The following is a 26,019-nucleotide window of genomic DNA, read 5'->3' on the forward strand; positions in this document are numbered from 1 at the left end:
CCTCCTGTCCCTCATCTATGGCCATGAGCAAACTCATGTCCTTCCTGTCGACATATGCTTTTAGCCTGTTAACATGAAGCACCCTGTGGGGGCTCCGGGGAGTTCCCAGGTCGACCAGGTAGGTGACCTCTCCCTTTTTCTCCAGGATGGTGTGGGGCCCGGACCATTTGTCCTTGAGTGCTGCTGGGGCCACTGGCTCCAACACCCACACCTTCTGTCCGGGCTGGTAAACAGTCAAGACAGCCTTTTGGTCATGCCAAGCTTTTTGGAGTTCTTGGCTGGCCTTAAGGTTTTCGGATGCCTTCTCCATGTATTCAGCCATCCGCGAGCGGAGGCCGAGCACATAGTCCACTATGTTGGCTGCAGGCTTTTTGAGAGGTCTCTCCCATCCTTCCTTCACCAAACACAGGGGTCCTCTTACAGGATGCCCGTACAAAAGTTCAAAAGGGCTGTAGCCAACCCCCTTCTGTGGGACTTCTCTGTAGGCGAACAAGAGGCAGGGGATCAGGACGTCCCATCTACGCCGAAGCTTTTCCGGTAGTCCATGAATCATCCCTTTTAGGGTCCTGTTGAATCTCTCAACAAGCCCATTGCATTGTGGATGATAGGGTGTAGTGAACTTGTAGTTGACACCACATTCCTTCCACATAGCAGTTAAGTAGCTCGACATAAAGTTTGCACCTCTGTCGGAGACGACCTCCTTAGGGAAGCCCACTCTGGAGAATACTCCAACTAGGGCTCTTGCCACAACAGGGGCTGTAGTGGTCCTAAGGGGAATAGCTTCAGGATACCTGGTGGCATGATCCACTACCACCAGTATAAACTTGTGCCCTGATGCTGTCGGTGGTTCCATGGGACCGACGATGTCGATCCCCACCCGTTCAAAGGGCACCCCCACCACAGGCATTGGTATAAGGGGGGCCTTTGTCGTGCCACCTGACTTACCACTGGCTTGGCAAGTGACACAGGAGCGGCAAAACTCCTTGGTATCTTCGTTCATGTGAGGCCAGTGAAAGTGCGAGACAAGCCTGTCCCACGTTTTCGTCTGGCCTAAGTGACCTGCTAAGGGAATCTCGTGGGCCAAGGTAAGTAGGAAACCACGCTGAGACAAGGGGACGACCAGCCTCCTGGTCATGCCAGGCTTGGGGTCTCTTGCCTCAGTGTACAGGAGTCCATCTTCCCAGTATACCTTGTGGGTACCTGTGGCGTTCCCAGCAGCCTCAGCAGCAGCCTGCTGTCTGAGGGGTTCAAGAGAAGGGCAGTCTAATTGGTCCTTCCCCAGATCTTCCCTTGAGGGTCCCCCTGAGCCCAAGAATTCAACTTGATCAAGTTCGAACTCTCTCGGCTCAGTTTACCTCAATTCCTGTAGGTCAGCCTCCTCTGAGACTTGATCCTCGACCTGGGGCAAGGGGGAAGGCGCAGCCTTAACCCTACTGCTCTTTTTCTTGGGAGGTGTCTGGTCCGTTGTTCCAGGATCCAGCACCTGTTCAGTGGGGCATTTCCTGACCTGTGACCTAGTCACAGCGAACACATGTGCTGGCAAACCTAACATTTCCATGTGAGTCCGGTGCTCCACTTCTGACCATTGTGACGACTCCAAATCATTGCCCAACAAACAATCCACTGGGAGGTCTGGACTAACTACAACCTTCTTTTGGCCAGTTACCCCTCCCCAGGAGAAAGCTACAATTGCCATACTGTGATTGGTAGTGACATTGCTTGCATTGGTCACCAGGAATTCTGTACCTGGCATGATCTGTCCAGGGTCCACAAAGTTAGGCGTCACCATGGTGACGCTGGCACAAGTGTCCCTATAGGCCTGAGCCATCTTTCCATTTATGAAAGGCGTCTGTCTGTATTTGCCCAAAGTATTGGGGCTTACGTCAGGGGACACGTCTACGTCCCCTGTACTGACAAGGACAGCCTGAGTGAGGGTGCCAACTAAGTTGTCACGCCCCTCAGAACCCAGGGTTAACCCTACTAAACCCTTGGGAGGCGCACTACCACTGCTGACTGTACTAGGGGGCACAGGTGCCTTAGGGGCTGCAGTGGCAGGAGTCTGCCCTCCTCCTTTCTTGGTGCACTCACTAAACCAGTGAGACTTACTTTTACAGTACTGGCACCATCGTTTGGATTGGCCTTCTTTCTTCTTTTGGGGAGCCTGACCCCCACCCTCTTTGGGTTGTTGGGGACCTGTCGAAGACTTCTGGTCATTTTGTTCCCCCTTAGAATCTTTACCCTTCTGGTCTGCTTTCTTCTGACCACCTTGATTCTGGCCCTGGTTCTGTTTAACTCTCGTACGAACCCATTTGTCTGCCTTCTGCCCCAATTCTTGAGGAGAGGTCAGATCCGAGTCGACAAGATGCTGATGCAACAACTGGTTCTGACAATTGTTTAAAATTTGTTCTCTCATCATCAAATTATACAATCCTTTGTAATCAGTAACCTTACTGCCCAGCAACCAGCCCTCAAAAGCCTTAGTGGCACAATCGACAAAATCAGACCAATCTTGAGACTGCGTTTTCTGGGTATCCCTGAACAGCACCCTGTACTGCTCAGTGGTTAGGCCGAACCCTTCAACGAGTGTATTCTTCAAGACTTGGTAATTGTTGGCGTCCTCTACCCTTGTGGTGAGGAGCTTGTCTCTTCCTTTACCTTCAAAGGAGAGCCACAAGATAGCTGCCCACTGACTCTGGGGAACGCCTTGCACAGTGCAGGCCCTCTCCAAAGCAGTAATCCATTTGTGGATGTCGTCCCCTTGTTTAAAGGGGGGCACTATCTTCCCAAGGTGTTTCGTATCGAAACTCTTTTCCCTATTACTAGGTACATTGCTGCCACCAGTGGGGACTGCCCCACTTAACTGTTGCTCTCTAGCGAAAGCAAGCTTTTCCTTGGCCAGGGCAAGTTCTTCCCTTTCGATCCGCAGATTAGCTGCCCTTTCCTTCGCTTCGTACACTCTCCTCTGAGGGGACATCATCCCTCTTTGAGAAGAGTTGTGAGAGCCGTTGGTATGAAGGGATCTGCCAGAGCCTCTTGATAGAGATCTGGCTTGTCCATTCCCCATGTTAAGCTGACCTGATAGTGGCCCCAGGGGTCCCCCAGTACCGCTATCATGTTTGCTTAAGTTGGACCTGCTTAGTCTGACGACTTCTACCTGTCCCTTATCTGCCTCGTCCCCAGAGAGATCCTCATCCTCATCCTCCTCCACATCCTCGTTCTCGGTTGCGAGATGAATGAGGTCAGGATCGTCTCGGGTTCCCTCGAGGGGAGGCATGTCTCCTTCTGGATTAGAAGAGCTACGAAGTTTCTCAGCTCTCCTGGCATCATAAGTCTCCAAGAGACCAATCAGAAAGGACGTTGTGGGGTTAGACCCCTGCTGAATCTTCCGGGAGTGACACAATCGTCTTAACTCCTTGAAGCTCAGCACAGTATATCCTGAAGGGATGACCTGTGGAGGGTCAACTGACACAAGGGGAGACTCAGAGTTTCCTCCTTGGCCCGACATACTGTTTCTAGTGTGGTGTAAGTGATGCACCTACCTACACTATGTGTTTTCCTACTTTTCCCTTGCTAAGAGTTGTAGCCAAGGTGTGCTAAGCCTTGAGGAGCTACAACAGCTGGTTCAGTAGAACTCAGAGTATTCTAAGCTTTTAGTTATATGTACTAACAGTACTTGTGCGATCTTTCAACAAGATATTCTTAGGATACGTGTGGTAAAACAACAGCAAGCTCAAATCCCAACCGCTGCTCACCAATGTGAGAAGTTGGCCCGATATGCAACGTTCGCTATTCTAGCGACCGCTATGTATCGTTCCAACGACCCTTATGGTGTTTGGTTGTAAGTCAACCTATAGACCAGCTATCCTAGTAGCGTGGATACGAGCAGTCTAAGGCTAAAGACTCGAGAGGGCGCGTTAAGCCAGCTGTTTACCACACATGTACCCCTTGAACACCCAGTGAAAGGACACCACACAAGTGTTATGAAAATAAACAGTATATTTATTAAGAATCACAACAGCCCTGTACTCTTTATGAGGACAGGGTACTAAGCACAACCAAATCTCTTTAGCAAATACTTCAAGTGCACGTTTAAAGACAAGTGTCCGAGGACACGGAAAGGTTAAGGCAAGTCGGAAGCGAGGGACTCGGGACCCTAGAGTAAGGAGGCTATGCAGGCACCGAAATGCCGAGTTACCTAGCCACGAGGGCTGCGGCTGCAAGTCTTACAGGCGTCGGGGTCTTCGCTGACGAGCCAGGAGCCGGAAGAAAAGGAGTTGCTGGCCGGCGACCAGTGGTGTATAGTTCGTAGAGATTGATGAAACCTGAAAGCAGAGGGGACCAAGTTCGTACTACTAGCCAGTAGTCAGAGGGTACCAGGAAGGCACCGGTTGGCCGTCACCTCGACCAGGTGAGTGGGCGACGCTCGGCTCTGCAGTCTCACGGACCAGGAGGCGTTGTCGGCGACCACGGTGGAGGTGCGAGCTGTCCCACGACGGATGTCGCTGTCGGCGTCTTGGGTGGACCAGGAGGGTCCGGGGTGCTTCTCGGAAAGATGGAAGCAAGGGCCAGTCTGGAGCAACCAGACCGGCAGTGTTGATTCTTGGTCGTCGTCACGGAAGGGCACAAGCCAGCGGCAAGTGACCAGACAACGTGCTGAGCAGCGAGCAGAAGGGCCCCACGCAGATCGTGGAGATGCTGGGAGACTGCACTTCGGTGCTGGAGCGGCTCAGGGTCGGGGCTTCTCGGACCCCAGAGCACTCACCAGAGAGTTACCTCGATGGTCGTGCTGGTTTTAAGAGCGTGCAGGTTCTGATGATGGCCGGTCCCTCGAGGTCTCGTCGCACCCACAGATCACAGCTGAGCTGATGACGTGGGTAGAGGTCAGAGGTGCCAGGGAAGCCGGTTCTCGTCGAGCTGGGCCGTCGGATTCCTTGAGGAAGGACTTACAGCAAACCGCAGAGTTCTTAGATGGTGCCCGCTGATGCAGGGTGACTACTCCTTAGCCACAAGGGAGAAATCTTAAGAAGAGTCTTGAAGTCCTTTCGTAGAAAGTATTCTTGATTCAAAGATGATCTAATTTGGAAGGGTCCCCGCTCCGGCCTTTATCCTAAAGAAAGGGGTGGGTACATGACTAGGTCCTGCCCTAAGGGTGGGACCAGGAAGGGGGGTAGTTACACCCCTCTCCCCTGCCGGACTTTCCCCAGGCCAGGGCTGTCGCCCCTGGAACTGGTTCTAACCGGCAGATGCGTAGTGAGCACCGGGGTGCCACTCCGCAGTCACCTTCTCGCAAAAGCCCTACCTACCCAGAATACACAAACCCTGTCTGGGACGGTGCGAACACCGCCCTTGACAGGAAACCCTTTGTCCAAGTGCTCCTCGCTGGAAGGACTCCCAGCAGCAGGAGGTCAGACTTGTGTCTGTGGTGGCAGCATCCATTTTGTGGAGCTGAGGCCTTCGTTAACTTTAACCGGGGTTCACAGTTACGTACATGTCGTGTCCCTCTAGAAGGGCGGAATGCTAACCTCGTCGCCAGAGGTGGTGAGAGGGCAGCATCCCGATTCGTATGACACCTTACTCGACATGTCTTGATAACGCGACACCGGAGTTACCGATGTGGTACGCGTTATCATGGAACAGCCATTGGGTCTCGATTCCGCAAGCTGCAACCGGGCTCGGCTCGGGCCAGAGCTTAGTTCACGCGAGCCCATGCACTCTGCCTTCAGGATTGTCAAGGCCTGCCATAGGAGTGACTGATAGGAACTCGGGTGTCCATTGGAGGGTTAGATATAGGGCTGCTATATCTACAGCAAAGGGTGATTACACGACTTTGCCCCAGCTGTCATGCAGCCAGTTGTGTCAAATTTAGGAGGCCAGCCAGGGGTGGCATAATACATGCTGCAGCCCCTGACGGCCCTGGGTACACCTACGCCCTGGGTTACAGGGTCTGATAAGGTGGCCCAGTACCAATTGGTAAATGCACCTAGGGTACATCTCGTAATTTATAAAGAGAACAGCCAGGCTGTGGGTCTGATTGGCAGGCCCACAGCCAGAGGAAGTCGTAAACCAGTGAAACAAAAGCAAAAAATCTGGGTGATCATAGGATTGCAGACCCTACTCTCCTACATATACATCATAGAATTACATCAGTCTCTGATTTAACAAGTACCAACAATACTGTATAAAGTAATCATTTTCCGGCACGCGTGCAAATTAGCAATATAAAGGTGCGTATTAGTGCATTTGTCTAATAATACATGTGCAAACTAGCAGTAATAAAGGGCATATGGTATATACTCTTATATAATGCTGTATAAAATACTCATTTTTCAACACGTGCAAATTAAGTCAATATCCTCAGATTGGTTTGTGGGAGCAGTGCAAGTGCAAACACAATGTAGTATGGACGATGAGTGGCGTCAATTGAATTAAGAAAACCTCCAAACTTAAATTTTGAAATGTTTTCTGTTTGTTAGTGAATTAAGTAAACTATTTAATCATTTGTGTGATGAATGTTTGTTTCTGTATATTTTGTGAACTGTTATTTGGTTCAGATCATCAAAAATGCTTAGGCCAGGGTCCCCAGCTGCCAGTAATGAGTCAGTGGGGGTCCCTGGGTTCCAGTAATGATTAAGTCAAAAGGTTAAGAACCACTAAAGAATGCAATTAGTGTTACTGATATAAGGAAACTGATCTAGCAGGTAAGACCATTTCATTGCGGGTAGCAGGTCACAATAGGGATTCATTTTGTTTTGGAAAAACTCTGTGCAGTCCCAGTTTCTTGGAAGAAACTATTCTGATATCCCTATTTTTAAAATATTTTAACAAACCACTATATAGGTGCTCTGACTAAGCCTTTGGGAAAGTATTTCATTAGCTTCTTTTTAAATCATTTAAATAATTGCACTCCTGTTTACCTTTATATTGTGCACCTGTTTCATTTTCTGCCTCAACACCATTGTGTAACCCTCTACCTCAGAAGAGACACATGAACAAATTGAGTGAGCTGTTTTTTTTAACTCAGGGGACTATATATCATATGACAAGTAAATATCCTTCTTTTTTGCATCTTTTATCCTTGTCGATTCTCTAAAGACAGGATCCTGTGCTTACACCCACCATTATGTAGCATCGTATTGTTATAAGAATGGGTAGGAAGAAATGATTTATCCAGTCATTTATGTTCTTATTTTGTGATTTGTATGATATATGTTGTTCAAAAAGACAATGAAGTAAAAAAGATAATGAAGTGAAGAAATGATATAAGAAAATTGTCTCAGTTGGATTTAGAGGTGGTTTTTAAAAAAGATTCTTTTATTAATTTCTGGGACTTTATACCGAGAAGTAGGCACTAATTCAAGTTTTACCTACTGAAAATGTATTATTGATTCCTCAACCTCACCCCTAACTTTTCTGGTACACACACCATTAGGACACTCTAATGACAGACAGTGACTGAATGTGCCAGTTGCACTGAAAATTGCAGCTCAGATGTTCCATTTCTTTTTTTCTTTCTTTCTTCAGGACTCGTCTTCCATCACCAACTTGCAGCTGTCTTCAAAACGAGTAAGTATCTTCCTGATTGGTAAAGTAGAGGGAAGTGCGTGATGGAATACTACTCTGACAGAGTGAGGATACATTTTCAACATCCACCATGCTGTTCATTTTATGATGTACCACCTGAGACTGTTTCTATGTGTGAACTATTGATGCTTCAAGTGAATGAATGAAGCGCATCTGGTTAAAATGAATCAGGCCAAGACAAAAATGTATTACCTGTGGGGAGCCAATACCTTTGCCCAGGTACTCTTGAACCTGAAGTCAATAATATGATGTGTTAGTCTAGTTTTCTCTGCTTTGGTTTTCTTAGTGAACATCATAATCTTTGTGCTGTCCTACAAGGATTGTTGAGGCCAGATAGGAATCTTGATTTCATGGGTAACTTTACAACCCACTTTTATTTTTTTTTATTTTTTTAGGAAAATATGTTGTTTGGGGCAATACACATTTTCTTTTCCACCGGATATCTTTATAGGTAGATATGAGGACTATGAAATCTTCTTTTGGCGAGTTGGTGGGGAGATAAATGATTGCATACAACTCATGCACCTTTGCATACAATATTGTGCCTCTTTTCGTAGCCTTGTCCCTGGTGATAAAGAGTGGAGCCCCCACCAAAATACCACTTCTAAAAGAAATTAAAGCCTTTCCATATTCGCTCCATGTCCACAGTTGAGTAAAAAAGCTATATTTTGTATGTATACATTGACTCCAAGCTTATTGAAGGTTAATTAAGTTCAGCAGCTTATTTTTAGAACATCTGGGAACCTGATATGCTTTACCAACCCTTTGCAGAAAAGTTCAAGTAGCCAGTGCTACTTTGAGGTTTACTGTAGGGATGCATTGCACGGCTACTTCAGGCTGTAGTTAATGAATGTGTTAAGAGTGCTGGTAGTAGTCATTTGCCTTTACTTTTTTCCTACAGCAACAACTGTACATTGGATCCAAGACATCAATCGCACAGATACCACTGCACCGGTGCAGTGTCTATGGCAGAGCCTGTGCCGAATGCTGCTTAGCAAGAGATCCCTACTGCGCTTGGGATGGCAACACCTGCACCCGTTATCTTCCCAACACTAAAAGGTTTGTGTCAGTGGAAGTTGTTATTTAAAGGGACACTGTTCCAGCCTGTGAGCTTGTATGGCAGGTTTGGAAACTTGAAGGCAGCTCAAATTAATTAACTGGTACCTTGAATAACAATCTCAACTTTTTTATGCATGTACCAGAATATATATTAAACAGGCAGGGACACCTTTGGTATTCACCTTTAAAACCAACCCACCAATGCAGAACAGTTGGTTGCATGTCTATGGGCAAGCCAATCTCTATATGTCAACTGACAGAGAAGACTGGAGAATGTAGCAAACCCTGGAAAGCATCAGTTCCTAAGCCAGTTGACAACTTGTCTGTCTGTTCTCCACCACAAGCAAATCAAGAGCTGAGAAATTGCCATTCCTCATGCCACTGAGCCTTTGTTCTCTATTAACTAAGCCAGAGCAGAGAAATGCTTCAGGGAAAAGGGGAATAGGAAACAGCAACCAGTTACTGGTAGCACTGGGCAGCAAGTCCGAAACCTGAATGATAAAAATGAAAGAACGACCATTACAATAAGTGATATCTATTTATGGCCGATATGTCTACAGAAGGAAAACCACATACTAGATTCTCTCAGGAGCTCTTGTTACCGTCTAGTTAGACCATTTACTTTGCAGGTTTCTGGAAATCAACAGATTAAGGAATCACGAGACACACATGAACTTAGTATGAGCACAGGGCAGAACATCTGAAAGAGAAATTAAACTTACCCTATAGGTATAATGACTCCAGCTTTTAGGAATGGAGAAATCTCCAGACTTTTAGGTATAATCAGATATTGGAGGAGGACATCAGAGCTTAGAGGTCTGAGAATAGGCCACTGACCTTCCGAGTCTGAAAGAGCTGCCAATTTAGGATGTATCTGGCCAAGGAACTTGAGGTTCTTGTAGTGAAAATTAAATCACTAGTAAGAGTTTACTGGTTCAGTGCTGGAGGAGGGAGGGGTTCAAAGAGACCTGTGACTGCCTTGAGTCAGAACACTAGAGACAACAAGGCAATGTCACACAAGTGCAGGTGAGGTATGTAGCTGTTGAGCATGATTCCCCCGGTGGTGCTAGAACATCATACTGCAGCTCAGCTGTATGTTCAGTAAAATATTCTGTACTGCTCCGCCCCAACCACGATGAGTTGTTCCACACAGTTGAAATAACCTCATAGAATCAGCATAAGGCATGGTCTAGTTAGTCCCTATCCACTGGCTTCAATACAAGTATGTCACTCTCCACCAGTCCTGCCATTTTGGGTGTGCTAAAATCCGAATATCCAAAATATGTAAAGAAGAAGAGGTGAGGTGGCAGCCAGCCATGCCTAAAACCACTCTCAGTGTTTGCTCTCTTTAGGGCCTTTTAGCGAAGCTTGCCGGAGTCAGACTCGCCACAGAGGCTCAGATGATTGAACCAATCCTGAGATAATTCTGTGCATGTCCTGATGGAACTGGAAGAACCAGCAAATTTTAGAAATGAGAGAACATGGAGCCACACTGCCTGCTTACCAGCAGAGGCTCTTGGATGCCTTGCCATTTAGAAAATATGTTTTGTCTCTCAAGGCTGATATCTTCAGCCTTACATTAAGAGGTCTCTACAATATTTCTTAAGGGACCTGCATAAGTCCACCCTAGTGGAAGGATGCACAGGGTATCCCTTTGCTCGCAAAACCCTCCGGTGGATCCCAGTTCCTTCAATATTTTCAGGCCTATCTTTCGCCCTTGCCAACTAAAGTTTTAGTGAAAACCGTAAATTAATAGCTTTCACGTTTTTTGGAAATCAATGGCCTCTTTGAGATTGCTCAGTCCAGCTTCTGGGAGACATGCAGTGGAGACGCCGCCTTACTCTCTGTCAAGGATGATCTTAGGATGCTGTTTGATAACGAAACTCTGCAACTTTTGTTCTATTGGCTCTTTCTGCCATATTCAATACAGTCTCTTATACCACTCTGAGTCGTTTCAACGTAGGCATCCACAAGAAGCCAGTTAAATGGCTCTCTGCTCCCGCATGCAGTATGTAAGGGCCCTTCCTCAGGCCCTAGATTATTCAGCAGTTGTGCTAAGCCTTTGTTCCCTATTGTTCACTTCTTTGGTATGGACGTTATGTCCTACGCAGTCCAACCATAGATGTAGATTTCCATTTCACTGTTAAAATACTAGTCAGCTGGTTTCCCTATTTGTAGTCCCAAGAACTGGACCACTTCCATCTTTCATTGGAGTATGTAAAAAAAAATATCTCCGATCTTCATTAGCCGTCACCTCCCCTCTTTTCTAAACATATCGATCAGGATTCAGCCACCTGTTTTTGTCTACTCAAAATGCCTAGGAATGTTCTCCCTCTGCTAACAGAAGCATCCTGTAGCATAGTTGTCAATGCCCTAATCTCTTCAAGGCATCTTTGTTTGTACCTTTTGGTGCTCCTGAATATTTCATTTGCCAGCTCTAGGTGGTGCAAAATTCAACAGCCAGATTAGTTCTAAATCTCCCCCATCTGCTTCTTCACCAATAAACTTAGAAACCTTCACTGGTTACCCATCAGAAAAATGGACCATCTTCAAATCTTTATGCCTAGTCCATAAAGTGATTCATAGTGGGCCCCTGTATTTACAAGCTACATTTTGCACCTACATTCCTAGGCGCACTTTTGTTTTCGGCTTTTAGAGATCTATTGTCTATTCCCTTAGAGTACTGTTAATTACTCAAACCATTCTTATCTTGATACATTTTTTCACCCTCTATGTGCAAAGTGTATTGCCTCATCCATGTTAAATGTTGTTAAATTGTTACAGCTGGTCACCCCTGCTCACACTACCTTGTAGAATTCTTTACTTTCCGAGACGTACTAGCTTGTATCATACCCCTATTTTCTTAAACACCTGAAGCATAAGACTTTGTAGATGCTCCCCACTGCTTATCTACACTTTTTGCAAGCTATATGAAGGTGCTGCTGTTCTGTGAATATCTATGGCTGCTAAGTGACTGCATTGTCAGATATAACACCAACACAACATTATTAGCCCCAGACTGCAAAGTGCTGTGCTGTAGAAGCAACAACTGGGTGAATGTATCACACATTCCATTGGGCTATTCGGCAGCTATTGATATTGGCATTAGCGTGGAATATGTGGAAAGCTTTGTATCATACTTTCACCACACAAAAACATATTTATCAGCACACCATGAAAGACTAACGCATGGGATGTTTGCAATTGACCGGTATAAACACTGACTTGAGGCAATATTAGTTCATAGTTGAAAACATGCTTGTAGCCCCTGCATCTCTGTGGCCAATCAAATAATAATGAGACAAATAAAAGGAACAAAAAACAAAATGTTTTAATGACATCAAAATGGCAACAGACTAATGTGGATAATTATTCATTGCTGTTGTCTTCAACACCCAAGCCCCACTGTGTTGAGCCCTTCAGTTAATAATCAAAAATTTTTAATTCTGAACCACACTTGTATTTTGGTGATATTTTAGTGTAGCATCTCTTCCTGTGAGCTTCAGTCACAACACATTTTCAGTAAGTAGTTGTGTCTTACTCTTTGCTAAGATGTCATTTATTCCAGCAGTAAGACACTCTTACTCAAGAAAAAAATTGACTTGTCTCCCTGCTCCAAATGCGGAATACATGACAGTGGTAGCAGAGGGAAATCTGGGCCGATTCACAGAACTAACTTAAGACAAAATCCTAAACTTAATATCATTTTAGTATTCACAGAAGGCACTTACTCATTTTGGTATTCACAGAAGGCACTTACTCATTTCGGTATTCACAGAAGTTAGGAGTCCTAACTTTAGGACTCCTAAATGCCTTCTGTGAATACCGAAAGTCTTAAAGTTAGGATTTCTCTCAATTTAGAAGTAGTAAAGTTAGGACTCCTAACTTTAGGACTCCTAAATGCCTTCTGTGAATACCGAAAGTCTTAAAAGTAGGATTTTTCTCAATTTAGTAGTAGTAAAGTTAGGACTCCTAACTATAGGACTCCTAAATGCCTTCTGTGAATACCGAAAATCTTAAAATTAGGATTTTTCTCAAATTGTTAGTAGTAAAGTTAGGACTCCTAACTTTAGGAATGCTAAATGCCTTCTGTGAATACCGAAAGTCTTAAAATTAGGATTTTTCTCAATTTAGTAGTAGTAACGTTAGGACTCCTAACTATAGGACTCCTAAATGCCTTCTGTGAATACCGAAAGTCTTAAAATTAGGATTTTTCTCAACTTCACTACTACTAAACTGAGAAAAATCCTAATTTTAAGACTTTCGGTATTCACAGAAGGCATTTAGGAGTCCTAAAGTTAGAACTCCTAACTTCTGTGAGTACCAAAATGAGTAAGTGTCTTCTGTGAATACCAAAATGAGTAAGTGCCTTCTGTGAATACGAAAATGGTAGTAAGTTTAGGATTTTGTCTTAGTTCTGTGAATCGGGCCCTCTGTGTTTATCAGTGTTTATCTGTTTAAATAGATAAGCTTTCATCCCATTTTGCTGATTAAGAGTTAAAATTAGAAACAGGGAAACTATATTTTCTGTCCCTGCTCTTGGATAGTCCTACTTTAAATAGATGATCATATGAACCTGAAATGTGGCCTGCAGGCTGAAGTGTGCAGTATACTGTACTGTGGTAATTACATGTACAACTCAACGTAGTACGAGCAATGAGGAAACTGAATGTAGAAGAATTAAGCATGGCTTCTACGCTCTGTTTTGGCAGGAGGTTTCGGCGGCAGGATGTACGGAATGGAGACCCGAACACACTGTGCTCTGGAGGTGAGTGCTTGATATGCAAAATGGTAATTTGCAGGTGCCTTTTGGAACATTCTAGAACACCTATTGCTCATGATTGTTAGTGACGCAGGACTAGGTAAAGCAAAATGTTTTTTCTCTACACTGGATGGCTCCTTTACTTCTCTCCAAATCATCTGAGAAATTTAGTCTGGGAGTGAATTACATGTGCAAGAAGGAGCTAACATAATTTTCATGCTTTGCAAATTATGATCACACATGGAATTGTAGTTTAGGACAGTCACAAACATGTATGAAATATATTTGGTACAAGAGATAAGTTCTGTCATAAGTATTACAAACATCTATCTATATCAGTGCTTCCCAAACTTTTTAAAACCACAATGCCCTTTTTAGAACGACCCGCAGTTTGGGAAACACCGATCTAGATCGGTCTGTCTGTCTATCTATCTGTCTGTCTATCTATCTGTCTAGCTATCTGTCTATCTAGCTATCTGTCTATCTAGCTATCTGTCTAGCTATCTATCACTTTGCCTATTAGGTAAGCTGCCTGCCTACTGATCTCTCTGCCTGCATGCCTGTCCTTCTGTATACATATGTAGATATGCATCATTAGTCTGGAATTATTCTACTAATATATTGTTCTATGCATCTTTGTCAGTCTATCTTTTTAAAACTTTGTGGCTTGTCCAAAGTTCCAAACATATCTGCAGAATTCATAGAGAACCAAACACATTTCAGAAGAGTCTGCTGTACACTGGTTAAGAAAAGCCAAAGTTCGTGACTGTCAAAAATTGCTTACAAGACAAGATCACGATTGTAATCCTAATTAGGGAGGTGCTATTTCTCACCCACTAATATATAATTATGTGAATGGATTTGTTATTTTGTCTTTTGGCATTGACCCATAATGACTCTTGCTCCATCCAGATCACCACCGTATCAGTGTGCAGGAAAAAAAGCTGTATGGTGTAGAGGGGAGCAGTGCCTTTCTGGAGTGTCTACCCAAATCCCTACAAGCTCAGGTGACGTGGACTCACCAAAAGACGCGAGACAGCATTAGGAAGGAGGTAAGAGGCTTTTTTCTTCTTTTCACTTTATTGGAACCCAAAGAAAGGGTAGTAGGGCTGCGTAAATTACTTTAGCAGCAATTAACACGATGTAATGTAATTTCCTCTACCTCTGGACATTTAATATTTCTATTAAATAGCATTTAGATCAATTAATTGATTTTGCCTCTTTCCCATGTTGAGTGATACTTAGTGTGTTATAGATATCCATGTTGCTTAATTCCATAGCCACATGGGCAATCTATGTCCAAATTCTGAAAACTGACCTGAAAACCCACTAAAGTTTAAGTTTAGAAAGGCAAATCAGAAGTCACAACAAGTGTTTATCCAATACTATGGGTATCACAAAGAAGGTTCTACCAAATACCAGTGGTTATCATGAATGATGGTATATTTATAAAGAAAGTGGTTATCATACAGGATTTCTAGAGTCTCCTGTTTTCTGTGTTTATTTTTTTGAGAATTACAATGGCTAATTTCCAGTGTTTTCACAAAAAACAGTGTTTATCACTGTTTATAAACATCAATATCACAAACGTTTTCCATAGACAGTTATTTTAATGTTTAAAAAGTAGATTAACCACTGGAACAACTCTAACCTTAGCTGATGTACACCGCAGTTATTAATTGAATTTTTTTTGTGAGGTATATCTTTTCTGTAGCATTTGTTTTTATAACATACCTCCGTGAGTTAATACTTTTCATCTACTCCTGCCTAGCTCCCTAGCTTAGGCAGTAGGCCTGCCGGGACGCCAAACATTATTTACAACAAGGGGTGGTGAGGGACAGAGTCTCTGAATTAAGCAGAAAGCTCTCACCCAGTCAAGAGATCAGGGCTAGATCCAACACCGTTTTTTAGCTCACTGCACCATCCCAGTTTCAGAACCTGGCTGTATGCAAATTAGTCTGTTCCTGTACGCCAAACATAGTAGGCATGGCCCCCAAAGGGTTGGGGAGCAAAGTACTAGATTTCCCCCCACCTCGATCATAACAGGTAGACCTGCTGGTGCACCAAACCCATTAGGCATGGCCACCCCAATTCCATACAAAATGGAAAGCTTGCCAGGGTGCCAAGCTCAGCAGCCATTGCATCCCCACATAAAACAGAAGGCCTGGCAGGGCGCCAAGCCTCGAATACATGGTCACCACACAAAGAAAACAGAAGGCCTACCTGGGCACCAAGCCCATCAGATATGGCCCCTGTGGAGGTGAGCGTGCTCCTAGCTCCATCGTAGCAAAAAGGCCTGCCGGGGCACCAATGCCGGCAGGCAAGGCAACCCACACCTGCACAAAATGTAAGGTCTGACAGGGCACCAAGTTGGCAGGCATAGCCCCCATGAGGGTGGAGATCAAAGCGCCAATTTGCCCTCACCCCCTATAACAGTAATGCCAACCGGAGGCCTAAGCCCGATAGAAACATCCACCCCACACATAATGGGAGACCAACAGGGGCTCCAAGCCACTTACACATGGAATTAGTCAAGCCCCTCCCACATGTAGCCTAACTCACCAGGCCGCCTACTCCTGCGGGAGGAGGTGGTGAACCAACCAACAACCCACCTCTCTCCCTAGTAACTGCGCAGCCCCTTCCATAATACTGCCACTGACTATGATGGTCCGTCACAGTACGCACATGCAGGCAAATCTTGGAATCTTGGAACCGAAAATGCGAAGTTTTATTCCAGCATATAATTGTCAGGAATTTTTTGTTTAAACAAGAAAGCATAAGGATCTCCTACCCATACAATACAGATTCACCTCCCTGTAACTGTGCTGACCAGGAGACATATAATAACTCACTGGTTACAGACACCTATGGAAACGGTTGATTGTAGAAGAGTTTCATAGGTGTGATGGTAAAACTGGTGGTAAGATAGCAGAAGATCTGCATGATGACTAGTGCCCTATTAGATGAAGAAGATAGCTTGTGCCTGCATAGTGAAAGACTGTAAATGGTTTTTAGTTGACTCTTCAATAGAAATGAAAATCAGATGATATCAGATATGTATGAAGGTTTAATTGTTCATAACCTGGTACATCGTTTGGATCTGAGTTTCCGACTAAAGATACTGCAACAAAATGGCACTGCTATCTTTTCCGCTATGGTTTGTAAATTCTGCAGTGTTTTATTTACAAATATTAAAAATCATTAAAAAGAAAGATCTCCTAATTATTGTTCATCACAAAAGAATGTCTACTTACTTAAGTAGTTGTCACACAAGAACGCGTACTAAACACAGCAGCTACCACAATGAGTCACCTACCAAACACAGAGGTTACCAAAAAGAAACTGCAACTATACACAGTGGGCCTTACAAATAAACTCCTACCGATGCAATGGTGATTACAAAACGACTCCTAGCAAACACAGCCTTAAACAATGGGAACTTTAGCAAACATACAGGTTATGAAAAGAAACTGCTACTGAACACAACAGTTATCTTTAAGAAGCACCTGTCGAGCACCGTACGGACGATTCACAAAGGTAGATTTGCACGGGGGTACATCTACATATGTAAATGTAGTCTTACAATTTGTTGTTAACTTACTACTCTTGGCTATTCAGCATTTAAGAGTGTAAATTTACAACAAAGTGTATGCCTACAAGTTTCCACCTTCGTAAACATGATGTGGAGCCAAATTTTCAAGTCCAAGACAGCAAGTGGCTCCTCCTTGGAGACATTTTTAAGTAGCCTTTTTAGGGCAAGGGATATCACCTTTGTGTATCAATGAGGAGCCATGATATAGCATTTTGAGAACCCCACTCTTTGTAACTCATAGTTTGGAAAGCCAGCAGACAAAGCCTTTGGTTAGTCTAGTGTTGGATTAACCAGCTGATTTACAGCTTCTTTATGCCAGTGTTTGGGTATATAGGGAAGGACATGTTGCATTTGATATAGACATCAGAGGTCATGTAGCTAAAAAGAGCAAGGAACACCGACGCCCCGAGAAAGTGGGTTCAGCAGATGTCAGATTCCAATAAAGAATATCTCTATTTTGTACCGTCTTGTCCCTTCCACCTGGCTGGTGAATTATGGGTTTGGGGTGTCATGAAAGCCCCCTCCAGAAGTCAAAGACACATATTAAATGTACTTGTCGGGAGGCGGGGGGTTTGTTTGGGATGAAATGGTAGATGAATGGTCTACACAAGTTTTCAAACAGTATTAAGGAAAAAGATTGATTTACAAAAGTAATGTCTGCATTATGTCTTCTAATTTGATCTATGTCTTCCTCAGTTAAACTCATTCACTACCTCTCAGAGCACAGGGGCCTTTGTTACACTAAATATCTATCTTCTCTAATTTAGTTGTGTAAGACTTATCCATATTGGGATGGGTTGGGATGCTTGGGATTAAGAAAATAAAATATGACCGCCTGAGTGAGTTTACTTTTCTTGCAATCCTTGTATTCTTAGGTTCATCTAGATGAGCGAGTTGTGAAGACTGAACGGGGAATCCTTCTTCGCAGCATCCTGCGCAAAGATGGGGGCATCTACCAGTGCCATGCTACTGAGCATGGCTTTACACAAAGCCTCATGCGCATAACCCTGGAGGTTATTGGGGCCCAACAAGCCGACTCATTCTCTCAGGAAGAAGGTCCCACAGGTGGCCATTCTTCACCGGGTTCCCGCAAAGTGTGGTACCAAGATTTCCTCCAGCTGGTCGACCATCCCACCCTCAACACAGTGGACCAAGTATGTGAACAACTGTGGAGCCGAAAGAGTCATCCACCCAAAAAGAAGCCTTTGCCACCTCCAGCACTTCCACCTCTTAATGTACGGGCCAAAGCCCACAAGTGGAAGCATCTGGAGGAGAAGCGAAAAGCCAGGAACCGACGGACTCATGAAACATCAAGAGCTGACCGAGGGCCTCGAAGTGCAACCATATGGTGACAAGCACTTCATCTCTGCCCCTGGTACCTTTTCAGTCAGGTTTCCATAGATGAAAAACTTTGTGTTGACAAAATACACATAACTCTGAACACAAGTGTATGCCAAAACCTTAATGCCTGGAGGAATGTGGCACCAGATGAGCTTCCCCCCTTAAAAACACTAACAGCTATTTAATAATAACGTTTACACATGTAGTTCGTAGGGGAGAGACACTTTAGTGATAGCAAAGCACCCCTCTTACCAGGATGCAAACAAGTAAAATTAAGACAGGCAAAAAAAATCCAGAGGACTATTGCATAGCCTCCTCAAGGCCAGTTGGATGCTCTGCCGAACTTCCAGAATCTCTGGACACCAAGCAACCAAAGATGGAGCCCAAGTATGGGATTGTAGCAGGTCTTGGTGTTGGACTTGGGCGCCAACAGATTATGGTGGTCCTCTATCACTCTGCTTGCTCAACCTGTGTGCCAGCACGAAGGACATGTTTTGTGGGGGAGAAACATTGTGGTAAAGTCAGATGGCCAAGTGTTGATATCAAGCCTTAGGTGATGGCAAGTTGCTTGGTCACATTTGTGGTGCTCCTTTTCTCTCGCCCTGCCTCCACACTCCAAAGGGACGATTTAGTTTTATTTCTGATCCTCATGTTGGGTTTTATTTGAGTTTTGCTTTTACAAAAGGTGTTGACTGTTCAGCTCTGCCTTGGGCACCATGGTTGTCATATATCCAGACCTGGTCATTCCGTGAGGAATGCATCAATCCCATTCTGAGCTGAAGACTGAATTTTCACTGAGTAACAAATTATGTATTTAATGTGTGTTATTGTAGTTATATGAACATCATGGGTGGAAGTCTGACAAGTGTATTGAATGTCCTCTGATTTCATCAGCATGGCTGTAATCATCACAGGTGCCTTTCAATCACCCTTATTCTCCATAATTGAGCCACATGCTCAGTTTAAACTTTAGTGACTCAAACACGTGTTTCACTCTGGGAATGAACACACATGTTAAGCCTGAAGGTTGGAGAGTGGCGTCATAGGCAACATTTCTCTCTATATCTGTGGGAATCGCTTACGTTTTTATCAGATGTGCTAGGTTTATCCAAAATCTTCCAGCTACAAATCCATTCCATCATTGCCTACTGATGGGACATTTACCAAATCACCCTGATTTTCCCTACAGTCTTAAGGTATGGTTGTCAAAGGGTCACTAGTATTTGGCAAAAAACAGCACACATAGAATAGCAAAAGTAGAGTCAAAACCTTCTAGGGTTGTTATGTATTTGTAAAACACACTATCATCCGCAAGAATATCCTGGAGCTGAAAGTCTTCAGCTTCTTGCGAAATTCAAGAAGAGGGGGCCCTGATGTGGAGTGGGGGGTCGTTCCAGGCTTCAGGAGCAATGTAATAGAATGCCCATCCTCCTGATCTGGTTTTGCATATGCGTAGGATGTGTTCGAGTAGGAGTCCTGCGGAGTGGAGGTGTCTGGGTAATTGTAGTTTGAAATGAGCATGTTTGTTTATCGGGAGCCAGTGGAGCTCCCTGAGGGGGGGGGGGTGATTTGTACAAAACTAGTACCACGTAAGTGCCAGAATGCACAGAGCTTTAATGACGTGCTTGCCAGCACTGAGTCAAATTTATCAATCACACATTAAAATATATGTCAATATTACAATGATAATCCACTCGACATAAAAAAAGTTAGAAGCATTTCATTTGAACTAAATACATTTTCTGTCAAGCTCTGTGTATTCTGACACGAATGTGGTACTAGTTTTGTTTGCTGAGGTTGAGGAGGGTTGTCAGCCTGGTGTATGTTTGAGGAAGGTTTTGTGGATTATTTGTGTGTGGACTATTGACATCCCAAGGGGAGTTTCTATTTTACTGTTTGAAACGGTTCTCCATCCCCGTGGTCTGTGGGGCCCCTCTCTCTCTATTTCTATTGATTTCATTCAGTTAGCAACTTCATCATGCCAGTGGTGTACTGAGTTCTTGTGTTTGTGGAGGGGGTCTTGTCAGAGAGCGAGTGAGGGAAGAGTATGTTTTGTGTGAATAGGCGAGGATGTTGATGTGTGCACAGATGATGTTGGCCATAGGGATCATGTATGTGTTGAAGAGGGTGGGTCTGAGTGAAGAACCTAGAGGCACTCGACAGGCGAGTTTTCAATCTTCTGAGGAGTAAGGTGCCAGGCTAACAGCTTAGGTTCTATCTGTTAAGAAGCAGATCCTGTGAAAAGGGGACCCTTTGATGCAAGACTGTGACAAATGCTGCAGAGAGGACCAGGATAATCAGGATTCTTGTGTGTTACACACAATTTAGCTACAAGTGTAATCTAATTAGTTACATTACGTTTCAGTTTGCCCTAGAAGCACTACCAGATAGGAGTGCTGGGCATATCGAAAAATTTAAAGGGCTGTCCTCACACACCACCAGGTTTGTTAGAGAGCGGGCCTACACCTGAAGACAGGGAGGCACGTCTAATTTTTAGTGGGGGGCCTGCGTGAGTAGTGAGTTTAAAAGCCAATGTAGTGTCCCAGATTACATGTACTCATAGGACTCTACTAAATAAAATGAAAAATGTGGGCATTAGGGGAACTATCACTCCATCAGCGCTGTTACCGTCATTGACATGTTTCCGTCTATGGCTGTACTGAGTCTGCGGCTTTCTTCAGGACAAACAAACAGGCTCCTAATGAGGCTATGTTCTAAGGATTGCCTTGTTAGGATAACCTATGTCTACCTCTAGCCTAATGCTTGTTTCATAGATACCCCAATATAGTGTCTTCAATACCTCATGGAAGAGGATTTTAGGGACCCCTGTAGTCACACTTGCTTCAAGGTGCATCCCTCGCCATACACCCACCTCCCGAAGGCCTCTAGTTCCCTCCACTGGATAAAAAAACGGGAGTTATGTGTTGACGATTCCTGTGTGTTCTCTGTTAAGGATCACGAGGATGTTGTCTGTTGGGGGATTTCTCTACTGTGGTTGGACCTGAATCCAGACTGCGGGGCATCAAGGAGTTGGTGGGTGGTCGGTAAGGCCTTGTTTTATTAATTTCCCTAAGCTGGTGGCTGGATATGGTAGGAGAGAGATAGGTCTGTAGTTGGAGAGCATTGCATGATCAGCCAATGTTTTCTTGAGCCAGAAGCATGACAGTGGTATGTTTCCAGTTGTCCGGAATAGTGACTGAGTTGAAGGAGGCATTTCGGTTGGGTGTTAGTGCTTTGCTGATCGGTTGCGCCAAGAGACCCCTGTGTATACGTGCACTTTAAAAATGTATTAACATAACATAGGAGTCCTTTGGTGAAGGGGTATTGGGGGGCAAGGGTCAGATGGATGGTCTTCATGATAGCAGCAGTTTCAATGATGGTGTCACTAGAACATGAGGTCAGGGTTTGTTCTTCAGTTGTGATTGAAAGGTGAGTTGTGATGGTCGCAGGGACCAGTTGAGGGTCGAAGTTTCCGTATAGGGAGGTTTAGAGGTTGTTGCAAAAGTCTAGTGAGAGGGTGTGGATGTAGTTTAATGAATTAGAACTAGCCAAAGGAAGCAGAGTCTGAAAATGGAGGACAACTAGGTAAAGTATGTTTACATGAGGTGTTGCAATAGTTCACATGCTGTGTACACTCCTGCCATCAAGTGTTGGACATACAGAGGTTTTTTCATTGCTTTAGAACCAAAACAGGTGCAAGAGGCACAGGACTCCAACCAGAAAAAGTTGAGATGTAGCTAAAACAAACGCAGAGACCCAGAAATGAGAAGAAAATCAAAGTAATAATTATGACAGTTCACCAAGCAACTGGAAAAGAACATGACGAACAGGGAAATTGAACGAAGAACAAGATTATCCAACCAGGGCCACAAGAGACAGAAGGTATGATTGAGTATTCAGAGGAGGTGAGAGAAAATAACTATGAACCGTGGAATTGAGGTTCTAAATAGAAAGGAGAAGCTGGAATAAGAATAATGGAAAGAAGACAAAATAGGAAAGCCAGGGATAGTATCACCAGGAGAAGGACTAAAAGCAGGAAGCGGGCAGAAGAGCCAGGAAGATGATGCATGCCAAACAGACCCATGTAACTGAAAAGAGACACAGCAACCATAAGAACAGGACTTAGGCTGGCCACAAATCACACTTGCACCCGAATCAACGCTTAACTTACCAAGAAGGAGGAGATAAAAAAAAGCTAATCGAGTAAAGAGGCGAACTAGGAAAAAAAGAGACAAAATGGTGCCATCTGCATTGGCGACCCGGGTGTGACCTTCATGTTGGTTACGATTCCTTAAGGACTGACATAACGTTTCATCCTTTACCGTTCATTAAATGAGTACCATTAAGTGAGGAACTATCTACCACCAATTATTAAAGCACATGAACACAACTCATTGTGGTGACCCTCTATGTAATGATTGAAAATATAATGTAAATGATAACACGAGAAGTGCAGGACACTGTTAGGGGATATATGTATAAGAAGGGAAGCGAGTGGACAGGGACTGGAAGAGCTAACGAATTCTATAATAACAGGATAAAAATAAAAACTTGTGCCCTGGGCAGCGCCGCCTAAAAGATCAAGGCAACAGATAAACAACCAGAAGACCGGATGGCCAACAACAAAGCAAACGGGGGGAGAAATAAAGTCAATAAACATGTAGGCGAAATAAACTAAAACTAAAGCTGGCCCAACCCATTAGGCAATATAGACAACTGTCTCGAGCACCAGGACAGGAAATACTTTACAGGAAGCAGAATTCTTGTGAGCTAGGAATGGGTGAAGAAACAAACAGAATAGCGATTAATGTCTAACAAAGGAAGGGTTAACTAGAAATATGATCAACATGCAGCACAGGACTCCAGTAAAAGTCAGATGAATCATGAATGAAGCCACCACAGAGAGGGAAAAAGACAGGATATAATCATACATCACGAACACATCTTTCTAGAGAGGATTACAGGGGCACCCGTAGAAGAACACCTTAACCCGTTAACCGCGGCGGTAATTCCGCCGCGGGCGGGCGTTTCCGAGCGCGGTGGAATGCCGTCGGCCAATGGCCGACGGCAGCTCGGGGGAGGTAGCGTTGCCGTCGGCCATGGCCGACGGCAGCGCTTAAGGGGTTAAATAAGACTGAGGACAAAATATTCAAGAAACAAACTGGAGATCAAGAAAAAAAGATTGCGAGAGAATACAGAGTAGACACAAGCAGAGGAACAAGGGAGATTATCAACAATGCGTGTAACTTGTAAAGGTGACCTGAAAAATGGGCTGTAGTATGGGGCATGTGAAATTCCAGAGGAGTAAAGGGGGTTACGCTGGTCATTTGTGATGTATTTTATCTTTGTTTAAAGAAAATTGTTTCACAGTGTCACATAAGGTCCTAAAAATGAATGTGGTCTTGAATCACATCACCTGCCATCTGGTCACTGTGACTAGGCCACAACATTTTGCCAGATAGCCCAAGCCTGACCACGTAATATTAGTGCAAACCACACATCATTTTTTCAGCTCAAAATGCGTCTCCCATATATGATCAATTTTAACCATTTGGGCGCAAACAAGAAATATTTATCTGCTTTAGGGATTTATGGTGTATGTGTGTACATTCATCAAATTTCTATTTTGGGTGGCCTTATTACCTGCAGGCATATTTTGATAAAATTGAATGCAATTCTGGTATAAGTGGGGTGAATTTCACATCATCATTGAGATCAAAACATTCGCCAGCGAGCCTGTGGCGACCTTCGGTAGATAGACATGGGAGTATGACTTTACTCAGTGGAGGGCGCATTGTAGATTCCTCTTTTCTTTTTCTTAATCTTTTCATCAGTTAAGATACTGGATGGTGGTGGGTGTTTAATCTTTAATGTGCATTTCCTGGTTAGAGGATTACGAAAAAGCATATCATTTCGGTGGTCATCAATGAGCCCATCTTTTCTTTAAATGTATGTGCGAGTCAGAGAGATACTACCAAACTAGAGGAAAAAATGGACTTGTGTAGAGTCTATCAGCCACATGCATCAAGCTAAAAACTGGTCCCAAAAGGGCAGATTCTCAGAATCTGCCCCTTTGCAACCAGTATTTTTGCATTTGGGATGCATCATCCCAAATGCAAAAATCGCAATTTAAGGAATCTCTAAATTGAGATTCCTTAAATTGCGATTGCATTTATGGAATCCCAAATTGAGATTCCTTAAATGCAATGCATCAAAGTAAAAAAACTAGCCATTTTGCTAATAGGAGTAGCAAATTACCATGAAGTTGAACTTCATGGTAATTTGCAAAAACTTTGAAAAATGTACTTTTGTGCATTTTTCAAAGTTTCATGTTGCACACACACATGCCCTTAGAGCATGTGTGTGCGCAACATATGTGCACAGATCAATTTCAGGGGTGCAAAAGGGTGTCATTTTGACACCCTGGCACCCTTGAAATTGCATTCTCAATTTGCGATTCTCTAATTGAGATTCACAAATTGAGAATGTCTTCCCATTCATTCGTATGGGCCTCAGGGCCCATAGGAATGAATGGGGAGGTATTCCTTAATTGCGATTTGCAAATTGCGAGGCGCAATTAAGGAATGTTTAGAAATCGCTATTTTTTAAGCAATTTCTACATGCATAGGGTTTTGCGATTCCTTTTTTGCGATTCCTTATTTTTCGCAAATAAGGAATCGCAAAAACAAATGTTGATGCATGTGCCCCTATGTGCTGAGTGATTCATCCTATTCACTGGGACAGTTAAAATGATATTAGCGAGAGTTCGCCTTTTTCCTAGAATGTTCCTGTTTGTCTATTGGGAGATTAACAGTTCACTCTAAATTGAATTGTGTATTTCCAGTGGTGCTATGGCACATTAAGCGAGTAAGAAGTCATTGTTGAAGTCATCCATAAGATCAATATTTCTGCACCCACAAACCCGCCCCCCAAAAAGCCGAAAGGGGATGCGAGTCCGATAGACACAAGACACTAGATACACAGAAACTCATATTTCTAGCAGTAGAATATTTGTTAGATTTTATTTTGTGTGTGTTTGTATATATGGCTTTTCACGTAGAAGGAGAGACGGAAGTGAAATAAGGCAGGCCAAAGAGGTGAACGTTGGACATGGAATGTGATGTCACTACAAACAAGGTCAAAGTTCAAATTATGTACAGAGGTACGATCATTTTTGAGAAAATAATGTGAGGATTAATATGTAAAAAATAACCTTAAAAGACAAATTGTATTAAGTTAACATAATAAATGCAGTTGATTATATTTATTTGTTCCTACTTTCTTGGAATAAGAAAGAGAAATACATACATTTTCTGCTGGTGTCTGAGGTTCAAAAGTTACTGGCCAGGAAGCTGGATGCATAGCACCAAACAGCAAAGGGAGCCTGATCCAGCCACCAGGTGACAATGAGGTCTGAAACAAAGCAGTGGCTCTCAAAGGAGGCCCATCCAGGTATCCATTCTTATACAGGGCCTTATCAATAGTATCACCTCCTAACAGGGCAAGACAAATGCTTCTAATCGTAATGGGTATCGAGACAGGTTCAAAACCTCAGCTTTCTAGAGAAGGCCCAAACATGAGTGGGCTACAAAGCTCTCTGAGGGCCACAGTCATCAAAGTTAGACTGCATCATACCATCATATAACATTGTTTCAGTATCACTGCATTGCAGCATGTTGTTTGT

At 43.9% G+C, this 26,019-nt stretch overlaps 1 protein-coding gene across 2 annotated transcripts in view; it reads left to right on the plus strand.

The window, feature by feature from the left end:
* LOC147692604 (semaphorin-3B-like) overlaps positions 1 to 25,598 on the plus strand; it is a 525,181-nt gene extending 499,583 nt beyond the window's left edge. For both annotated transcript variants that reach the window (XM_086938809.1, XM_086938808.1), the window contains exons 14-18: positions 7,522 to 7,563; positions 8,483 to 8,640; positions 13,353 to 13,408; positions 14,315 to 14,454; positions 17,870 to 25,598. In XM_086938809.1, coding sequence (XP_086794935.1) covers positions 7,522 to 7,563; positions 8,483 to 8,640; positions 13,353 to 13,408; positions 14,315 to 14,454; positions 17,870 to 18,346 — 873 coding nt within the window. In that variant the 3' untranslated portion in view covers positions 18,347 to 25,598. The remainder of the gene's footprint in view (positions 1 to 7,521; positions 7,564 to 8,482; positions 8,641 to 13,352; positions 13,409 to 14,314; positions 14,455 to 17,869) is intronic.
* The last annotated feature ends 421 nt before the right edge of the window (positions 25,599 to 26,019 follow it).

Source organism: Lissotriton vulgaris, chromosome 9 (assembly GCF_964263255.1).
Source record: "Lissotriton vulgaris chromosome 9, aLisVul1.2, whole genome shotgun sequence".
Classification (NCBI taxonomy): domain Eukaryota; kingdom Metazoa; phylum Chordata; class Amphibia; order Caudata; family Salamandridae; genus Lissotriton; species Lissotriton vulgaris.